This window comes from Phocoena phocoena, chromosome 4, assembly GCF_963924675.1.
Source record: "Phocoena phocoena chromosome 4, mPhoPho1.1, whole genome shotgun sequence".
NCBI classification, from domain to species: Eukaryota; Metazoa; Chordata; class Mammalia; order Artiodactyla; family Phocoenidae; genus Phocoena; species Phocoena phocoena.
The window spans coordinates 98,416,836-98,437,529 of NC_089222.1; the positions used below are offsets into that span (position 1 = coordinate 98,416,836).

The 20,694-nt window shown below is 37.1% G+C and overlaps 1 protein-coding gene across 1 annotated transcript in view; it reads left to right on the forward strand.

Moving 5' to 3' along the window:
- Positions 1–20,694, forward strand: part of TOMM70 (translocase of outer mitochondrial membrane 70) — a 45,134-nt gene that overhangs the window by 6,001 nt on the left and 18,439 nt on the right. Inside the window, exons 2-6 of the mRNA XM_065876558.1 lie at positions 8,381–8,554; positions 12,119–12,245; positions 13,878–13,987; positions 16,913–17,061; positions 19,335–19,542. Of these exons, the coding sequence (XP_065732630.1) occupies positions 8,381–8,554; positions 12,119–12,245; positions 13,878–13,987; positions 16,913–17,061; positions 19,335–19,542 (768 nt within the window). The remainder of the gene's footprint in view (positions 1–8,380; positions 8,555–12,118; positions 12,246–13,877; positions 13,988–16,912; positions 17,062–19,334; positions 19,543–20,694) is intronic.

Genomic DNA, 20,694 nt, shown 5'->3' on the forward strand with positions numbered 1-20,694 from the left:
CCGGACCAGGGCTTGAACCCGTGTCCCCTGCATTGGCAGGCAGATTCTAAACCACTGTGCCACCTGGGAAGCCCTGGAAGCAGCATTGTTACAAGTAGATTCTTCTTAGGTAAAGAGTTCTCTGTGTTACAATTTAGTAGGTGGGGTTGTTGTAGATTTTTAAATTTCAGGACATAATATGGGAAAGGACTTTTATTATCTTAGGTATCTTTTATCCTAGATTTGATTCTTATAAAAGTAACAATTGGTCAATTAAATACTGAAAGATTGTTTCTCATGAGGTAAGTGTTCCAGAGTTGATTGCTACTTCTGTAAAGTTGGGATCCAAATTTTAAAATATGCCTTTGGAATTTGGTAAGTTTAAGGGAACAAAACCATTTAAGAGAAACATGGAACCACCTCATGTATATTTTAACTGGATGTAAATGTGTAATTATGGTGATAAGTAATATAGCAGTTCCCTCTTACCCAGTCTCAGCTTTCTGTAGTTTCAGTTATCCACAGTAAACTGTGGTCTGAAAATATTAAATGGAAAATTCCAGAAATAAACAATTCATAAATTTTAAATTGTGTGCCATTCTGAGTAGCAATACACGGTCCCACTCCATCCTACCCTGGATGTGAATCATCTCTTTGTCCAGCATATCCTGCCCGTTAGTCACTTTGTAGCTATCAGATTAACTCTTGTACTAGTAACCCTTTTTTTACTTAATACCCAAAGCACAAAAGTAGTGATGCTGGCAATTCAGATACACTAGAGAGAAGCCATTAAACTGCTTCTTTTCAGTGAAAAGGTGAATGTGCTTGACTTAAAGGGAAAGGAAAAATAATCATATGGTGAGGTTGCTAAGATCTATGGTAAGAATAAATCTATTTCTGAACTGTGAAGAAGGAAAGAAATCTGTGCTAGTTTTGCTATCACACTCAAACTGCAAAAGTTACAGCCACAGTGTGTGTTTAGTTAAGATGGAAAAGGCATTAAATTTGTATAATATTTTGAGAAAGAGACCACATTCACATAATTTTATTATAGTATATTGTTATAATTGTTCAATTTTATTATTAGTTACTGTTATGAATCTCTTATAGTGCCTAATGTATAAATTAAACTTTATCCTTGGTACTTATATATAGGAAAAAATGTACATATGGGTTTCAGTACTATTCACAATTTCAGGCATTCACTGGGGGTCTTTGAATGTATCCCCTATAGATAAAGGGGAGATTACTGTACCTATTTTATTTCCTTACACATGGATTAATGTACCTGATTCTAGCTCATTTCCTTTTAGTGACTATATGTGTGTGATCATCAGAGTAATATTTTATAAATACTCGCTAAGAATTTACAGTGATTCCTTATTACCAAATTCATGTCATTGAAAGCCGTCTGTAACATAGCCATGTTACCATCGCAGGACTTGTTTTAGAGCTCCCTTTCTGGTCTCCTGAATTTCTTCTGTGTCTGTGTGTTGAATAACCCTTTTGGCGTTGTTTTTCCTCCTTGGAGTATTTTCCTGACTGTCGTTTGTTAGTCATTTTCGTTCCAGAGCAGATTGTTCTAAGTAACCTTCACTGAAGTAGCCTTGACTGATGATTCAAACCCTGATTGTTTTCTTACTTTGTATTCTAATAAATTTATGGGGATTGTATCAATACTTTGTTGCTTTGGTGTTTCAATGTAACTTGTTTTCCATAGTAGATTTGCTTCTGCAGGAGGTAGAGGGCAGGTTCTTAGGTTTTGTCTCTTTGACAAGTTTCAGCAGTGTTTGTAGTAGAGAGAGAAGACATAGTATTTACTATGTTTCTCATTGTTTCCTTTTAGATTTATTACTTATTTGTTCCTAATCCTTATGTTTTACCCACATAGTTTGTATGTAAGTGTGTGTATATATGCAGTTGCTACTCTTTGAACTAAAAATTTTCTACTTATTAGCTACACAAGTTTCTAATCACCTAATGTACATTTTCTTAATGTGAATTGGGGTTTCAGTGTTTGATCAGCGGTAGTTCTTTTGAGAGGCTGCCAGTTCACTTGTTTGTATCCTGCACTGTCTCTAGAGTTCCTTCAGGATAAAGACTATCCTGTTGATCGTTGTACAGTGGAGTCACATCAAATGTGCTGTTAACTAAAATGAAATCAGTTACACTTGCTTGGCAAAAAGCAAAAGACCTAATTATGCTGATGATTCTCTTTGTCCTTTTGCTCTGGGGTCAGTAGTGAGCAAGATATAATACCTGAACTATTTCCTTTGTTTCAGTTCCAGAGTGTGAGTCTGGATGTGATTCTGATGATATTCATTTTTCATAAAGTGTGGATGACAATCCATGCAGTATAGAAGTAAAGTTTAGGCAATGTGGAGTTAGATTGCTTGCTTGAATCTTGCCTTGGGCAAGCTTCTTGATCTCTCTGGGCTTCAGTTGCTTTATGTGTAAAATGGGGATAATAATAGCACCTACCTTGAATTTCCAGTGTGTTACTCTTCTGAAGAATTTTCAAAAGTAATTTTGACAATTGATTTTTGCTTCATGCATTAATGTCAGGATTCTATACAAGTTTCAGCTCCACATATTTTTTGAATTCACTTAGCAGAATCACATGGAGTCATGGAGTTGACTCTGCTGGACAGTTATTCATTAGGAAGAGATGAAACTTATTCAAATCCTGGATGGAAAAAAAGCTAAGTTATCTAATAGATTGTTTTAAATAATACTTTGATTGTGGGACATACTAGGCAGGAGTGAATGTCTTTTCTTTTTTAAAATGTGTCTGTATTCTTACCAGTATTCACAAAGTTTAAATTTATGCCTGTAGAAATTGAGTACATAGTACCTAATCTTTTCAGTACCTAATCTTTTCAAACTGTTTTCTTTGAGGAAGAAATTAGTACTTTTTGGATCCACCAAAGTTACATGTGGGAAGCTGGAGTGGCAGGAGTGGAGTAATGGGAGTTTGGAGGCTTATGTATAGGCAGTAGCAGTGGGAAGTTACTAGAAGGTTTTAAGCAGGAAATGATATGGTCCAGCTTACTTACGAAGATCTTTCAGATCAATCAGAAACTAATTTGTTGTAAGAAAAGTAAGAGAAAGATGCATTTTCACAGAATTTTACTGTAAAATATTGTGGAATGTTCGGAACCTTAAAAAGGTTACCAAAACCAAGAGTGATTTCCAGTAACATAATGTCTTGATAGTCTTTTAAATCTCCTTAGTAGTTTTTAGATATGAAAATAGACCACATGAAAAGATAATAGCATTTCAGGGTGTTCCCATTACATTCTAGAGCTGAATGTCTTCATTTCTCATTTATGAAATATGCTTTCAAAATTGTCTTTGGGCTTATTTTCCAACTTCAACTTTTAATTCCAAAAGTTCTTATTATAACTTGAGAAGGTAGACTGAGTGGGGGAGAAAGTGACTGAAAAGCAGTGCAAAGGATTCCTGAGAGTTGGAAATAAAATCCCTTATATTGGGCTTCCCTGGTGGCGCAGTAGTTGAGAGTCTGCCTGCCGATGCAGGGGACACGGGTTCGTGCCCCGGTCCGGGAAGATCCCACATGCCACAGAGCGGCTAGGCCCGTGAGCCATGGCCACTGAGCCTGCGCGTCTGGAGCCTGTGCTTCGCAACGGGAGAGGCCACAACAGTGAAAGGCCCGCGTACTGCAAAAAAAGAAAAAAAATCCCTTATATTATAAAGAATTGGTAGTTGTATATTTTCTAATTTAAACTTTTTCTTCCAGTGCATTTATTTTGATTTCTACCTGGTATTGGCCTCAAAGCTTGTGAAAATAGTGTCTAATTCCTGACACAGCAGAATGCTGGTGTTGATTGATAAGCTGGCATTGTGCTAAGTAGCTTTTTGTCCTAAATTTTACCGGTGGGCCAAAATAATCAGCTTTTCTGTACTGTCCCTGTTGTAATGCCATTCTTTCTCTGCATTTTTGTTAAGGAAGGGAAGCAGTTGGACAGAAAGTAATGCGGTGGTGGGGGCGGGGTGCAATGAGCAGAAGGTGATAGGGAGGTTAACTGAGATATTGTTCTCCCCAAACATGGTTTGGTAGCGCTGTGCAGTGACAGTGGGAGAAATTTGCCATTTGGTGATTTGCCTATGTAATTTGATCCTTTTTCACTCAATGTCATAGCATCTTTTTTTTTCCCAGTACAGTAAGGAAAGGAAATTAAGCAGGTTCTGATTTAGGCCTTAGGTGATAAGGAATTTATAATAATTTTAAAAATTTTATTTATTTATTTTTGGCTGCGTTGGGTCTTTGTTGCTGCACGCGGGCTTTCTCTAGTTGCGGCGAGCGGGGTCTATTCTTCGTTGCGGTGCATGGGCTTCTCATTGCAGTGGCTTCTCTTGTTGCAGAGCATGGGCTCTAGGTGTGTGGGCTCAGTAGTTGTGGCACGCGGGCTCAATAGTTGTGGCTCGCGGGCTCTAGAGCACAGGTTCAGTAGTTGTGGCGCATGGGCTTAGTTGCTCCGCGGCGTGTGGGATCTTCCCGGACCAGGGCTCGAACCCGTATCTCCTGCATTGGCAGGTGGATTCTTAACCACTGTGCCACCAGGGAAGCCCCTAGGAATTTATAATACTTTTTAAAGGGAATCTATTGTAAAACTTGACTGAATGGAGGGAAATGGGTAATTGAAAGATTCTCTTGGTTGGTTTTAGGTTGATTTAGACCTTGCTGAATAAAAATTGGAAGTATCCATCTTTCTAAGGAGAGGAAGCCTTGTATACCTATCCAGTTTTCTCTCTATTCTTTTAACTTGTCTGCCTTTACCATGACTGCTTCTCCTTGTATTCGGTGTGACATCCTGTAGCCTTAAATTTCCAGTAGACAGGAAAGAGTTCATTGCCTGTTTGTGTTAATGAAACAAGGTCATTACTCTGTCCAAAGAACGTTCTTTTTATTTAATCTGAAAATCTTTAGTAAAAATACTAAATAGATTTTCAATATGTTTGTAGCCGAACATACTTCTCACAGGCATTTGATACATTATTTTCTCTATCAGCAGTCCCTAGCTTATTAGATTGTGTATTAGCTATGTTCTCAATGACTTAGAAACATTGTAAACTTTTTACAAGAAATTGAAATGTTTTTCTTGTTTTTGTATTTAACATCAAAAGTAATTGTTTCCCTATTTTGAAGTTTTATTAGGCATACAAAGGTTTGTGTTAATGATGTTTTCTTGGCAGTTTGTATCTTTTATCAATAAAATTGCCCACAGAAGTGCTCCATCTGAGGCATGTGAATGGTATTTTGTCTCATACTGCCTTCTTTTTTGCAAGTATTTGCATTCTGTAACGTTTTTACATTCTTTTTTACATTCTGTAACTTTTACATTCTTTTTTGACCTGTCATTTTGTTTTAGGTCATGCCTTATAGGTAGCATGTGGTTATTTTTTATTTTAAATAATTTGGGCTTCCCTGGTGGCTCAATGGTTGAGAATCCGCCTGCCAATGTAGGGGACATGGGTTCGAGCCCTGGTCTGGGAAGATCCCATATGCCGCGGAGCAACTAAGCCCGCGAGCCACAACTCCTGAGCCCGCGTGCCTAGAGCCCATGCTCTGCAACAAGAGAAGCCACTGCAGTGAGAGGCCCATGCACGGCAGCGAAGACTAGCCCCTGCTCGCCGCAACCAGAGAAAAGCCTGCGCGCAGCAACAAAGACCCAATGCAGCCAAAAATAATAAATAAATAGGTAGGTAGGTAGGTAGATAGTTTATTTATAATAGGGAAATTTAAGCTATTCACATTTATTGTTATTATTGACATGTTTAATGATTCCTGCCATGTGTACTCCGCTTTTTTGTTTCTTCCTTTACCCTCTCCTTCCTGCTTTTTGTTTTACTAATCTCCACTGCTTTGGGGTTTATTTTTAGTGGTAAGAAAGTTGTACACCTCTGTTTCTGTTCTTGTGTTCAACCTTAAATGCTAATTTAGCTAGGCATAAGATTTTAAGTTCAAGATAATGTTTCTTCAGGACTTTAAAGTTGTTGCTTCATTGTTTTTAAATACCTAACATTGGTGACACTATGACCCCAGTTTGGTTCTTTTTTTCTTTGTAGGTAATCTGGGTTTTTCCACCTAACAACTTTAAGGAATTTTACTGTGAAATTTCACCATGATATGTCTAAAAATGTGTGTCTTTGCTTTTCAACTCCAGAAATTTTTCTAATATTTTCTTAAAACACTCCTTTTTATGCCTTTCCTTCTAAAATTCAGATAGATAGATATTGGAACTTTGGTATTTATACTCTGTATCATCTAACTTTTCCTCCAAATTTCTCACCTCCCTGTCCTCTGTTCTTGTTGCATTCTGGCAGATTTCCTTGGCTCTGCCTTCTACTTGTTAATTTGCTCCTCTGTTATGCCCATTCTAATACACAATCCATCCATTGAGTTTATTGTAATAATCCTTTTTAATTTTCAAGATGTCTAATTGGTGTTCTTTAGAAGCAGCCTTTTAAAAAATGTCTGTGATAACCTCTCATTCCTCTCATGTTAAATTTTCTGTTTGCTTTGTTTATCCCGCTTTCTCAAATACTAGTTTTTTATTTGAATCAGGTGCCTCTCTTTTATGATATTAATTTTCCTTTATGTTAGCCCCTTGACAGTATGGTCTTGACAGTATGGTCTCTTGGAAGATAGGCATAGTATGCTTGTCACTTGTCTCCTGGGTGGAGGGGATCCTCACTCCTTCTGAATGATACAGCCCTACTCCAGTCTGACTTCTCTTTCTCTTAGTGGAGTGGGAGGACTGATGAGGTTGCTTCAAGTGCAGTTTTCCAGCAACTAGAATCCACAACTACATAAGAGAGTCCTAGTTGTCTTCTAGTATGAATGTTTTGTGCTGAGGATTTTTACTGTCAAAGTTTTTGGAAGGTGATTAGGCTATTTACAAGTGGAAGATTTCATATTTATCTGTTACTCTATGTTCTAGTTGGCTCCTTTCATCCTCCCACATCTTATTTTAAAATGAGCATGTTTCTTCTTGACACTAGCTAGCTTAAACTAGCTGTTTTATATTCTGAACCTAAAGTTTCCTACACATCCTTCTTTGCACACTATAAAAAAAACAAAAAACAAGAAAAACAAAAAATTATAGCTACATTCAGACTAAAGGAGAAGGGAAACAAAAGGTAAATGGAGGGGAAAAGGTAGCAAAGAAGAATGAAGCAAGAGGAAGGGAGAAAAGAGCAGATACAGAAGGTTGCTATCCCATCGTCTCTTTGTGACTGAGATGCCCTGGGCCCCAAGCAACATAGCCTTCCCTGTAAGTTAGTTGTGGGGGTAGCTACTTCTGCTTTTGCTTTGTCAATGCTTACCTGTTGGAGATAACACGGGTTCTTTCATAATCACATATTTGTTAAAATTGAATGATGTTGACAAACAATAAAGTTTGGGGTAAAGATGTGCCATGAAGCTCTTGGACCTAGTAGCTGGACCTAGATAACTGGATTTGTCTACAAAGATGCTTCCCAAACGTTAACTGAAGCTTTTGCAACTGTCCTCAGTGGGTATTAACTACCAAATCATGAAGTATGTGAGATGGCTCCTCAAGGAAGCAGATTCTGAGACAAAGATAGGAGTCCCCCAAATGTATTTGATTAGCAAACAATAGATTTGGCATAACAATTGTAATGAAGATGGCAAAGTGTTTCTAGTATCTCTTCTACACTGTTGACAAACAGCCTAATAGAAAAACAGCAATATGTGTGAATAAGTGGTTTTCAGAATGAAAAAGTCCAGTGGCCAATAAACAAACATGAACAGATTTTCAAATTCACTGATAGTGAGAAAATGTGAATTACAATAATATGTGAACTAGAATTATGTTACACTGGGGTTTTTCAACCTAGGCACTGTTGACATTTTGGATCAAGGTGGTGGTGTGAGGGTGTTGTCCTGTGCATTGTAGAATGTTAGCAGCATTCCTGGTTTCTACCTACTAGATACCAGTCGCGCCTCCTCCTGACCCCTAGCTGTGATAATCAGAATGTCTCCAGACGTTGTGAAAGGTACCCTAGAGGGAAAATCATCCCTGATTGAGAACCACTTTTTTATACTCATTAGACTGGCAAAAATAAAACACAGCTATCATCTCTTGCTGGCAGGAATGGCAGAAAAGTGGTACTTTCAAGCACTACAGCCTTTTCTTGGGAGAAGTCTGTTTTTCAAGTTAAAAATATGTAAGCCTTTTGGCTAAGCAATCCTGTTACTAAGACTCTATCCCGTGACGATATTTATGAGTGACTTGCATTGTGAACAGCCATTCTGCCCTCCCATGTTTTCTTCGGTGTTGTCATTTAATCACTGTGATCCAAGTCTATTACTGAGTATTGATAACTTTTTCATGATTGTTTCCTCATATTTCAGAACTCTCTTGATAGAGCCCAAGCAGCCAAGAACAAAGGCAACAAATATTTTAAAGCAGGAAAATATGAACAGGCTATTCAGTGCTATACCGAGGCCATCAGTTTGTGCCCTACAGAGAAGAATGTTGACCTTTCCACGTTTTATCAAAACAGAGCTGCTGCCTTTGAGCAGTTGGTATGTATCCTAGGTTGGTTTTTCTGTTTGTTTTGTTTCTCTTTATTTGCATAATGTTTCAGTTAATGCCACTCAAATCTAATAAACTTTTAGAAGTTGTTTTGAAATTACAGGATTTTTGTTTGGTTTTTATATCCTTTAATTACATAGATTTTTAAGAACAAATTTTAGCTCTTCGTGAGAGGCCTCGCGCCATTCGGCGCGCACCGTACCCCTGCCCCGAGGCACAGGGTCTCGTGGGCCCCGCTCCCACCCTCCGCTCGCCTGGTCCGGACCAGAAGCGGCGGCGCACGGCCTGGGCCTGGCGCGGGGGGCGGGCACCGGGGCCCGGTCGGACATGGGCAAGAAGCACAAGCACAAGTCGGACAAACACCTCTACGAGGAGTATGTAGAGAAGCCCTTGAAGCTTGTCCTCAGAGTGGGAGGGAACGAAGTCACCGAGCTCTCCACGGGCAGCTCCAGGCATGACTCCAGCCTCTTAGAAGACAAAAACGATCATGACAAACACAAGGACCGAAAGCGGAAAAAGAGAAAGAAAGGAGAGAAGCAGGTTCCAGGGGAGGAAAAGGGGAGAAAACGGAGATGAATAAAGGAAGATAAAAAGAAGCGAGATCGTGACCGCGTGGACAATGAGGCAGAAAAAGACCTCCAGTGTCAGGCCCCTGTAGGATTAGACTTGCCTCCTGAGAAGCCTCTTGCAAGCCCTTTAGCCAAACAAGAAGAAGTAGAACAGACACCCCTTCAAGAAGCTTTGAGTCAACTGATGAGACGACTGCAGAGGAAAGACCCAAGTGCTTTCTTTTCATTTCCTGTGACTGATTTTATTGCTTCCGGCTACTCCATGATCATTGAACACCCAATGGATTTTAGTACCATGAAAGAAAAGATCAAGAACAATGATTACCAGTCCATAGAAGAACTAAAGGATAACTTCAAACTAATGTGTACTAATGCTATGATTTACAACAAACCAGAGACCATTTATTATAAAGCTGCAAAGAAGCTGTTGCACTCAGGGATGAAAATTCTTAGCCAGGAGAGAATTCAGAGCCTGAAGCGGAGCATAGACTTCATGGCAGACTTGCAAAAAAGTCGAAAGCAGAAAGATAGACACCTTGCAGAGTGGGGAGGACAGCGGCTGCTGGCCAAGAGAGAGGGAAGACTCTGGAGACCCTGAGGCACAAGGCTTCAAGAGTCCCAAGAAGGAAAATAAAAAGTAAAGAATCTTTGGAATATTAAGGTTACGCTGTCTTTTTCACACCAGTATCAGGAGAAAATACTGATTGGGGGCCTGCCTTGGGTCCGTGGTTGGTTGGGTTTTGTCCTGAAAGTCCATTTTGATGATTTGATACCCCTCTTCTCATGCAAAGCATTATATGGAATTGTCCAAACACAGTTCAGAAAATAGTTCTGAATGTCTATTCTGTATGAAAGTAGTTTTAAAACCAGTAAATTACCTTTAGGGACTCATAAAAAAATAAATAAAAGAACAAATTTTAGTTTTGCTCATAACACACACAATCCAAAGTTGTATATATCAGATTTTATGAAATTAGATAAAACAGAAAGTTAAAGTTTCTGGTGACCCCATCCTCCTCAACAGTTTATTTCTTCAACTTTTGTCCCCATATATGTAATAGTAGCATATGTGGGGGGAAAAAGACCAAAAGATGAATTCCTCTTACATGGTTTGCAACATAATTTTTCAGTTGCCACTGTATCTTGTACAGCTTCTCATAGCACACACAGATCTATTTCATTCTTTTTAAAGGCTATATGTAGTAGCTGTTACATGGTTATATAGTGGAAAACATCTCCCTGTTGATGAACATTTGAATCGCTTCCTATTTTCCCTATCGCATTCAGTGTTGCAGTAAATATTTTTGTAAGTATTTTTTTGCATACTTTTGGGGGAATAAAATTCTAGAAATGGAAATAAGATAGTATCAATACCTATTATAATAATATATGAACATGTTTGTTTTCCAGTATCTCACTGACTATGTGTATTATCAGTCTTAATAATATTTGCCACTCTGGTAGGAGAAAAATTCTCTCTCATTGTTTTAATTTGCAATTTTTGAGATGTTGGTGAAGTGGACAATCTTTTTCTATGTTTATTCGGCATTTATATTCTCTGCATTTTTTGTTCAACGAAATTTTATTGACTGTTTTGTATATGAAAGGTTACTGTAGTAGGAGCTGGGTCTATAAAAGCAAACAATTATGCATAGAACTCAAGGATCGCAAAACAACTTAAATGACATTTTGATAAATGCTTTGATTCTATAATAGACGAATGAGTGGGGTTGGTGCATAAAACAGTGCAGAATAGAGTGTTACAAATGGACGAACAGTGTATGTAATTGCTCTGAGGTAGGCAGGAGTTTGCCATGATTAAAGAAGTATGTATAAAGGATCCTGGGGTATAGAGAGATGAAACTGGAAAGGTAGCAGAGGCCAGATCCGGCAAAGCCTTGCAATGGTAAGAAGGTTGGATTTGATTCTGAGTGTAATGGGAAATATTTAAGGGTTTTAAATAGGGCAGGAACATCGTCTAAAATTGTTCTCACTGTTCTGTCAAGAATATATTGGAGGGAGGCAAGAGTGGAGACAGGGAGACTAAGGAAGGATGTTGTAGTTGCCTAAGTGAGACATGAAGGAAAGCTGAAGACCAACAGAATTTGCTGTTGTATTGGATGTGAAGCGTGAAGAGAAGCAGGAGTTTTAATAATAGTGGAGTGAGGAAGGAGTGAGTCAGCTGACAGTTGAATTGAGAAATGTCTCTGTTTTAGGAGCGTGGTTTGGGTTAAAGAGATAAAGTTTGGAGTCATCTAATTTTAGATGTTATATACTACGAGGACAATAGATGTGATCACCTAAGAGAGAGAAGGGATGAGTCCTTGAGCATTCCAGCATGTAAAAATCAGATAGAGGAGGAGAAGTCAGCTACAGAAATTGAGAAGGAGCAGCCGGTGAGGTAAATGGAAATCAAGTAGAGTGGCGACTCCTTGGAGGTTTGGCAATAAACAGGAGCTAAGAAATGGGGTAATAACTGCAGGGAATTACAGAATCAAAGGAGTGTTTTTAAAAGGTAGAAAATACTAAATCAAGTGTTTTTATGCTAATAGGAATGATTCAGTAGAGAAGCAGATTGATGCAGAGGCAGGATAGCTAACAGTGAAGTCCTTGAAGTGGGGAGAATGTGGATCCATACCACAAGTGGAAGGTTGGCCTTTGGTGAAGAGGGGTGTTTCCTCAGTTTTAACAGGAGGGAAGGAGGAGATGGTATGATCACATAGATGCAGGTAGGTTGTAGATTTGGTGGTAGAAAGATGGCTTAAATATGTCTTTTACCTATTTTTTAAAATTAGGTTGCTAATCTTTATTACAGTTATTTATATGAGCTGTTATAATGTATTGTGGATATTAACTCTTTGTATGAATTGGGAATATTTTTTCTGTTGTGGGATTCTTAATACTTGGCCTACTGAGTTTAGAAAACTGATTTCTGTCAAACAGTGCTTCCTTTAGTGTGACTTTTTTTTAATACTTTCATTACAGCAAAAATGGAAAGAGGTGGCACAAGATTGTACAAAGGCTGTTGAACTTAATCCCAAATATGTGAAAGCTCTCTTTAGACGTGCAAAAGCCCACGAGAAGCTAGACAATAAGAAGGAATGTTTAGAAGGTGAGGGTATTTTTGTGTTTATGTATGAAAATTACTAAAGGCTTCATAGTCATTGGTAAATTTATATGAAACTCTGCCTATGAGTAGAGAAATTAATTGTGTTTAAAAGTTTTACTCTTCCCCAATTGAGACTTTGTTTTCTAGCTTAAATTGAGATTGCAGATACTTGAGTACTGTCTCGGTTCCCCACTATGGTAAATTAAATGATTTAGAGTTTATATACCACACATTTTAAACTTGGCAATTAATGAGCATCAGTGTAATTTCATGAATAAGAAATCAGAAGAGAGGTTTTAGTGAGCGATAGTGTTTCTAAGATTCTACGTATTTTTCAGTTAATATCCTATATAAATATGAAATAATTTTGAGATGAATCATTAAAGAAAACATTTGTTTTTTGCCCTTGCAATTTTCAGACATTATCTTATACTCAGTTAGAAATTATGTAATTGATACAAAGCATCAAGTGAATTTGCTATTCTCAGTAAATATTATAAATATTTTTTGGCCTCTAATTGGCCATTTCTGTTGCCAAAACTTCAAATTAGGGTATCCGCCACTGGCCTATAAAGTACATTCTTCTGGGTGATGTAGAGCTAAACCAAAATGCAATTTCTGCAGTCGAAAAGTACTTTCCACTACATACTTAAATCTGCTTTAAAAGCATCAATAATCAGAAATTTAGCCATACTTTTTTTTAAAATAACATTATTTAAAAGGGAAAAGCTGTTTTATTTATTTATTTTTTTAATCAGGATTACCAGTTGAGAGTGGTTTAGAGAACATTTTAGAAAAACTTGAGGTTTTGTGGTATCATGTACTTTGATGGTGGGTAGAAGGAGTGTTGCTTTGGAAAAGAGACTTCTGAGTTTTGAACCAGACTTTGAAGTTATTAAGCGATAATTGTAGAGAGGAGTTTAAATGGATTTTAGATGGAGAAATGGGATGGGGAAAAGACATTGACATTGACACTAGCCAGATTATCAGGGGAACATACAGCAGATTGACTTGTTTGGAGGAGCAAGGATTTGGAATTGTGAGAAATTGAGTTCAAAAAGAGAGAGACAGCCATTGTTCACTACTTTGAATGAAAAGTTGAGAGGTTAAGGAAACATTGATCTTCTGAATTTCAGACCACTGTGTGTTGAGCTCTAGCATAGCCAGGTTAAAATGGTATTTTGAAGCAGATTTAATTGAGAGCTCTGTGGCAAGATGGCTTTGGAGACGAGGAGTTAACCCTGAGGCCTATAAAAAGACCAGACATGAGAGAGCCACATTATGTTGATTTGGCATATACTTAACCGGCCAGAAAAGAATATTCCTGGATTACTTGTTTTATTTGCTATGTACAATGTTGGAGTGATGAGAAACATCACAAATGGTGTAGTATGGTCCCTTTCATTTCACAGGTGAGGAAAGTGAATTCTAGAGAAGTAGAGTGACTTTCTGAGCTTTGAGTTTGGTCGTACAGTATGTAAAACTAGAGTGTTAAGAATCAGTTTATTGGAAATGATAGCCACATAAAGCTATGCATGTAGTTTGGCTTTCTGTGGTAACATTGAATCCATTTGATGCTGCTAATCATCTTTGTGATAATTTCATACTTACTCTTGTTTTCTGCATCATTTCTAGATGTCACTGCTGTGTGTATATTAGAAGGGTTCCAAAATCAGCAAAGCATGCTGTTAGCTGATAAAGTTCTTAAACTTCTTGGAAAAGAGAAAGCCAAAGAAAAATATAAGGTAAGTTAATCTGAATTGGTTAATAGAGGGAGTATACATTGTGAAGGGTCATTTCTAATTTATACTGCTTAAACTTGGGCGTGATGTTTACAACTGAAATTAGATCCGGATTATATTTCTTTTTCCTGTAATCTTGGGCTTTTGTGGCTTACTTTTTTAAAATAAGAATGTAAACTATGTCCAGTATTACACCTGGAGGATATTGAAAGAATTCATGTATATTAGAAGTTGCCAAACAATGGCCTACAGGCCAAATCCAGCCTGCCACCTGTTTTTATAGATAATGTGCCAATAGTGTTTTATTGGAAATCAGCCACTCACACATTGTTTTAGATGCTTTTAAGCTACAACAGCAGAGTTGAGTGGTTGTGACAGAGACTGTATGGCACATAAAGCCTAAAATATTTACTATCCGGCCTTTTACAGAAAAAAATTGCCAACTTGTACTCTTTAAAGTTTTTAAAGATATGCTGTATAAATTGGCATTGGTTTTACACAGTTAGTAGATGGTTTAATTCAAGAAATATTTATTGAACAGAGGTCCATAATGGACATTTTAGGAGGGTAGGTACAAAGACATGGTCCTTGCCCTTACAAAGTCCTTAATGAGAGGGACCATTAATAAGTATAAAAGGCATGATATTGGTAAAGTGTCATGGAGGGATATAAGTAGAGGGCTGTGGGAGTACCACAGGTATTACTAAACATCGGTAGAGGTTTTCTGCTAAATTTCATAATATCGAGGCAGTTGTTTCTTTTTTCTTTAATAATAACTTGCTTTTCTCTTAAGTTGATTTAATAATCTCTCTGTATTTTTAACTTTACATCTCTGAATATTAGCTGAGTAAAACAGGTTTCTTCACTGCAGGACTTTCTTGTGCTAGTATGTGTTGTGAATCTCCAAATACAGCTATACTGGTTCTCAGTCTCTTTAAACTCTGGAACTTATTTCCTTCCCTTCAGCATCTGGTAGAACATGCTGTTTTGAGGAACTAGAACTGGTGCTCCTCAAAATATTTTGCAAAATACCATGTTCGAGTCTCACAAATTGAACTTTGAAGGAACCTCGTTTCCTTGAGTATAATGCTATTGAGTAATTATACTGGTTGGACTGCAGAGTAGTAAGAAAATATGATAACCTACATTTATATAGGTTCCAAATTAGTTTCCACATATATTTTCTAACCTGTTTGTAGTCCACTTTGTAAATTCCACTTTGCAAAATACTTTTCATTTTATTATTTTTATTTTTACAATAACCCTATAAGATAAATAAGGAGAGTATTTTTATTGCTATTTTAGAGATGAGAAAACTGAGAATGATATGTGTAAGGTCACGTAGCTAATAAGTGGCAGAGCTAGAATTTATATCTTGTTCCTTTGATACTTAAGGCCATTACTTATAAAATATTGTTCTCATTTTAAATTTGTAACTCTGAAAGACAGGGAAGTGGTAGCTTCATTTCTAAGCTGAAATAGGAAACTACAAGACATTAATGATTTATTCAACTTCAGTAAGGGCTATTTAAATTTCTATTTAAGCTTTTTCCCTGAAGTGGTAGATGATTGCCACTTATATATTCCAACACAGGGTCTTCAGTGAAATACTTAAGTTAGGTGTATTTATCACTTGGTGGTGACCATTTGATTTAAAATGGTAATTAAGACACACTGGGGCTTCCCTGGTGTTGCAGTGGTTGAGAATCTGTCTGCTAAGGCAGGGGACACGGGTTCAAGCCCTGGTCTGGGAAGATCCCACATGCCGCAGAGCAAGTAGGCCCGTGAGCCACAACTACTGAGCCTGCGTGTCTGGAGCCTGTGCTCCGCAACAAGAGAGGCCGCGATAGTGAGAGGCCCGCGCACTGCGATGAAGAGTGGCCCCCGCTTGCCACAGCTAGAGAAAGCCCTCGCACAGAAACGAAGACCCAACACAGTCAAAAGTAAATAAATAAATAAATAAATAAAATTTTAAAAGTAACTGTACCATTTAAAAAAAAAAAGACACACTGAGTCTCTCCCCAGAGAGAGCACCAAAAAAAGAGTATGAATTCCTTAGATTTTTCTATTCAGTTTTCTTATTTACCCCACTCTCATCTATCCTAGATTAGATCATATACTTACAAAGCCAGATTCATTTTTTTCCCCTCCTTCAAATACAAAGACATTAAATCTACCAAAATATTAGAAATGGTATTTGTTATACATACAATTTAGAATACCATATTTCCACTCTAAAGTCTTTGGGTTGAATTTTGCAAAGGATCCAAAATATGTTATGAGAGCCCTTTGGTGACATTAGTCCCTTTTCCTTCTTCCTTTAAAACTTTATCATCTTAAGTATAGTAAGGAGAAACAAAATACTTCTATGATTATGAATCAGGTTGCCATGGGAAAAAGTAATAATTAAAAGAGGAAATGAGATTTCATTCTGGCTTTCAGTGGCACTTACTCCAATGGAGATCTTCAGATGCAGAATAAGTAGGGGACAAATGAAAGCCCATGGTAGATGGACTTAACATTTTAGCACCTGTGTAAGACATGGTCCTGAGTAGTAAATTGAGATATTAATCTTCTAGGACAGGAAGATAATTTTAACTCAGAAGGAGATAATTTTAACTCAGCAGTTATTTACCTCCTTTGTTCCAGATTTCACCTTCTTTTAGTGAGTGGTTCTAAGAGTTCTTGACATTTTACATCTTTGGAGAGAGGAAAGGTTCTCATTTAAAACCTACTTTGAACAGCTGGGACTGGCCGCATTACCAATTCCACTGTCTATTGCACTACGGTTTGGAGCCTGATATTCTTCAGTTATCTGAAAATGAGACGCCAGTTTTTACGACAGTGGTTCTCAGTATTCTACAAAGGCATCTGCTTCTTTGGTTAGTGTTTTCTATTTTGATGTGTATAAATATGATTAAATTTCAGAATCGTGAACCTCTGATGCCATCTCCACAGTTTATCAAATCTTACTTCAGTTCTTTCACGGATGATATAATTTCTCAGCCAATGCTTAAAGGAGAGAAGTCTGACGAAGATAAAGACAAGGAAGGGGAGGCTTTAGAAGTAAAAGAAAAGTAAGTGTCTCGAGTATAGTATCTGCTTAATGTTCTGTGTTTTTTTTGGCGGGGGCGTGGTTGTGGGGTTTTTTGCTGCCATAGAGCCAAAGTGGAACTCTGAGTCATCTCCAAAAGATCTGTTTATAAATAGATATAAATATAACAAAATTGTAATATATAATAATATTATAATAATAAAAATACTTCTCTTCTCACACATGTCTATTACACCCTAAGAGTTACCTCTCTGGTGACTCAAGGTTTTACTGCCAGAAGTCTGCCCTGCTTTTGAGGTCCTACATGATATTCTCAAGAGATATCCTAGTGGAGATCAAGTGGTTGATTATATTTGAACAGGGGCACTAACTTAAAAAATGATTGTGTAGCTCAATATCCAGATGTTTTAGTGCAAGAAAGTTTATAATATATAATTTAATTTTTAGGAGTGCCCCAAAGAGTGACTTTCTTCAAGGTTTTTTCTGCATGCCTAGGAAAATGCCATTCTTTGGGTTTGTGTTTGCTCCTGTCGAGAGCTGAAACCAAAGTATAAGATACTATGTTTACAACTGGAGGTCAAGTGATATAATGTAGTATATAAGCTATCTAGCCTGCTTATCCATTTATATTTATCAATACTTTTATCTTGCTGTTGAGGCTAGCTCTCCTCTCTAAGAGAAGGTACAACATTATTACCAACATGACATTTTCTAATGAGTTTGGAAGAAAAGGGAATGCTGTTCCCAAAGCAAAGCATAATTTTGCATCTATAGCATATTGGAAGGTTTAGGAAAAAGATTGCTTTTAATTTGTATCTCCCAATTTTTCTACCATTATTAGCCACCTTTTAAGGGAGGATACTATGTATAATTGTGCCAAGATGTTCAAGTTTGAGTTAGTTGGTGAGGAATCTCTTTGAGAAGATTGTAGATGGGAAGTAAATGTTTAAGGTGATGCCAATAATTGCCTCTTCTGATTAGGAAATAGTCCTTATCCCAGAAAAACTACAGTGAAGTTAATACCATTATTCTAAAAACTGTCTTGAGAGGTGGCAGGACATAGCTATCTCTCACCAGAACACTAATTGGAATTGGTCCTAAGTTTTTGAATTCTATTTTACTCTGAGCCTTAGCTTCATCATTTTTTGAATGAGGAAGTAATAATTACCTTTGAGGCTTATTGTGAGGTTTAGAGGTCATGTGAGTATCTAGCACTTAGGTTCTCAATAAGTAGGAACCGTTACTACTTCCAATCTGATTTAATAATTATTTTATCTTAACCCTGGTGACCTGAGGAATAAAACTAGAGTGCAGGGAATATTAGAATGTAATTATAGGAAAGGTTAGCACAGAGTTTGTAAGACTTTGACTGACATAACTTAAGTCACTTGCCAGTTTTCTCTATTCAGAATATGTAGCAAATGAAATAAGAAAATGTAATTTACAGTGCCCCTTAAAGGACATATAGTATAAATTCCTTTTCAGTTCAAAAAATTCGTTCTACAAGCCTTCTCAATAAAAGTCATCATCTTAGAAGAGTGATGATATTGTGGTCACTGCTTTTTAAAAAGTAGGGGAAGGTGTTTTCTTTAAGTACTATTTGATGGAAGAGTCTGCTTCTTTGATATTTCCACCTATTCATTCTAGGTCTGTTCTTTTAGGTGAAACAGCACAACTTCTGGATGAGAGCCTTTTATCAATAGATATTTCCCTGCCTCCAGTTCTTGCTCCCTTTCAGTCCATTTCCCACAACACAGCCAGAGTGATCTTTACAAAGTACAACTCAGGTCACACCTCTTCCCTTGGGCTCTGTGACCCTAAACTCACTTGATAACTTTCTATTTCTCTGTTCTTTCTGTTAGTCATAAAATAACTGTTGCGTGCCATCAATGTGCCACAGATAAGAAGGTGAATAAGACAGGATCATTTTCTATGTTGCAGATCAGTCTGTCATTAGCTCATCTTTTCATGTGTCTAAATGTTGAAGCCTGGGCAATAACCCGAGGTTTCTGCCATTTTCTCTGTTGTTTCCTTTTTTAAAACTCTTTCTTCAAGGCAGCAAGAAAATCCCAGTCTGCATCAAAAATCCTAATCTGTTACACACACTGCCCCGCATACCACCACCACACTCCAGTCTCACATTGACTGGCTATCTTGTTTAAGGGGAGGAGGACAGTTGTTTAACTCAGGTATACTAAATGTGGCAAGTTTTAGCATTTGATGCTTTTTTAGTAATTTTTTATGTTCATTTTATTAGTAATAAATAGTAATTTCCTATGCTTATTTTATTTTCAGCTCTGGATACTTAAAGGCCAAACAGTATATGGAAGAAGAAAACTATGATAAAATCATAAGTGAATGCTCAAAAGAAGTAGATGCCCAAGGCAAATACATGGCAGAAGCATTATTACTACGAGCTACTTTCTACTTGCTTATTGGTAATGCCAACGCGGCCAAACCAGATTTAGATAAGGTCATCAGCTTGAAAGAAGCTAATGTGAAGGTACATTTAAAACTCCGTGTGTGTGCATGTGAAAAAATTAATAATAAATAAAAATAAGACTTTTAGGTATGTTTTGCCGAAGTTTTGGCATTTCAGTTGCCATTCTCCAAAAGATTATTTTTTGTTTTGGAAGGGACTACGCCTAATGATGATTGAGTTGGTGCAGTGAAACTGAATCATAAATGTCAGTGATAGATATCTTTAACTAGGAAAGGACCTTTTTTTTCCCCCTATAATATGTGGTAGCTTCAGCTTCCCCGTATAGCTTCTGCTTACTGTATTGGACTATATTTGGGTAGGGGTAAAGGTGATGTAGCAGTGCTATAGGTAGTATTGTAAATAACATGCAATATGTAGTACAGGGTTATAAAATGCATTTAATAAAAAATAAACACATTTAATATATTTTGAAAGATTTTATTTACATGAGGAAAAAACAAGATCTAAAAATATAATATAGAAATATACTGAAATATACCAAAAGTTTTTGCAGTTGTGTGGTTGGAACAGCTTTTCATTTTCTAAGCGTTCTTGTGTGTATGTAGTTAGTTTTATAATTAAGATTCGGTGGGGGGGGTCTGTCAAATATGAGCCTTCTAGTCAGTGTAACAAGAATAGCGGTTAGCTGCCAAAGTACTGTACTCCTTATTAGATGGTTAACATCTCTTTTTCCTCATTGAATTAAGTGAACTCTGGCTTTATTCATCTCCAAATGAAAAGTATTTGTTAAAAGTCCTTCTCAAAATAGATTTACAAGTTGAAGATACCCTAATAATAATTAGTTTTATTTCCTGCTGATTTTCCTGATGATTACAAGTATGTTCTGTTATGTGTTTTTGTTATTGTTGTGAGGGCATTCTTATTTGTTTCATTGAGGAAGACATTTGTATGTACTTTTGCCTTGAAAAAAATTTTAGAGAAGAACCCTATTTCTTATTTCATGATCATGATTTTTTGTTTTAATGGTAAGTGATGATGCCTGTCATATGCCATGTACAAAAATGAGCTCAGAACGGATCAGAGACCTGAATGTTAAGAGCCAAAACTATAAAACTCTTAGAAGAAAACATAGGAGGAACTCTTCAATACTTTAGATTAAGCTGTGGCTCCTTAGGCATGACACCAAAAGCACAAGTGACCAAAAAAAGGGAA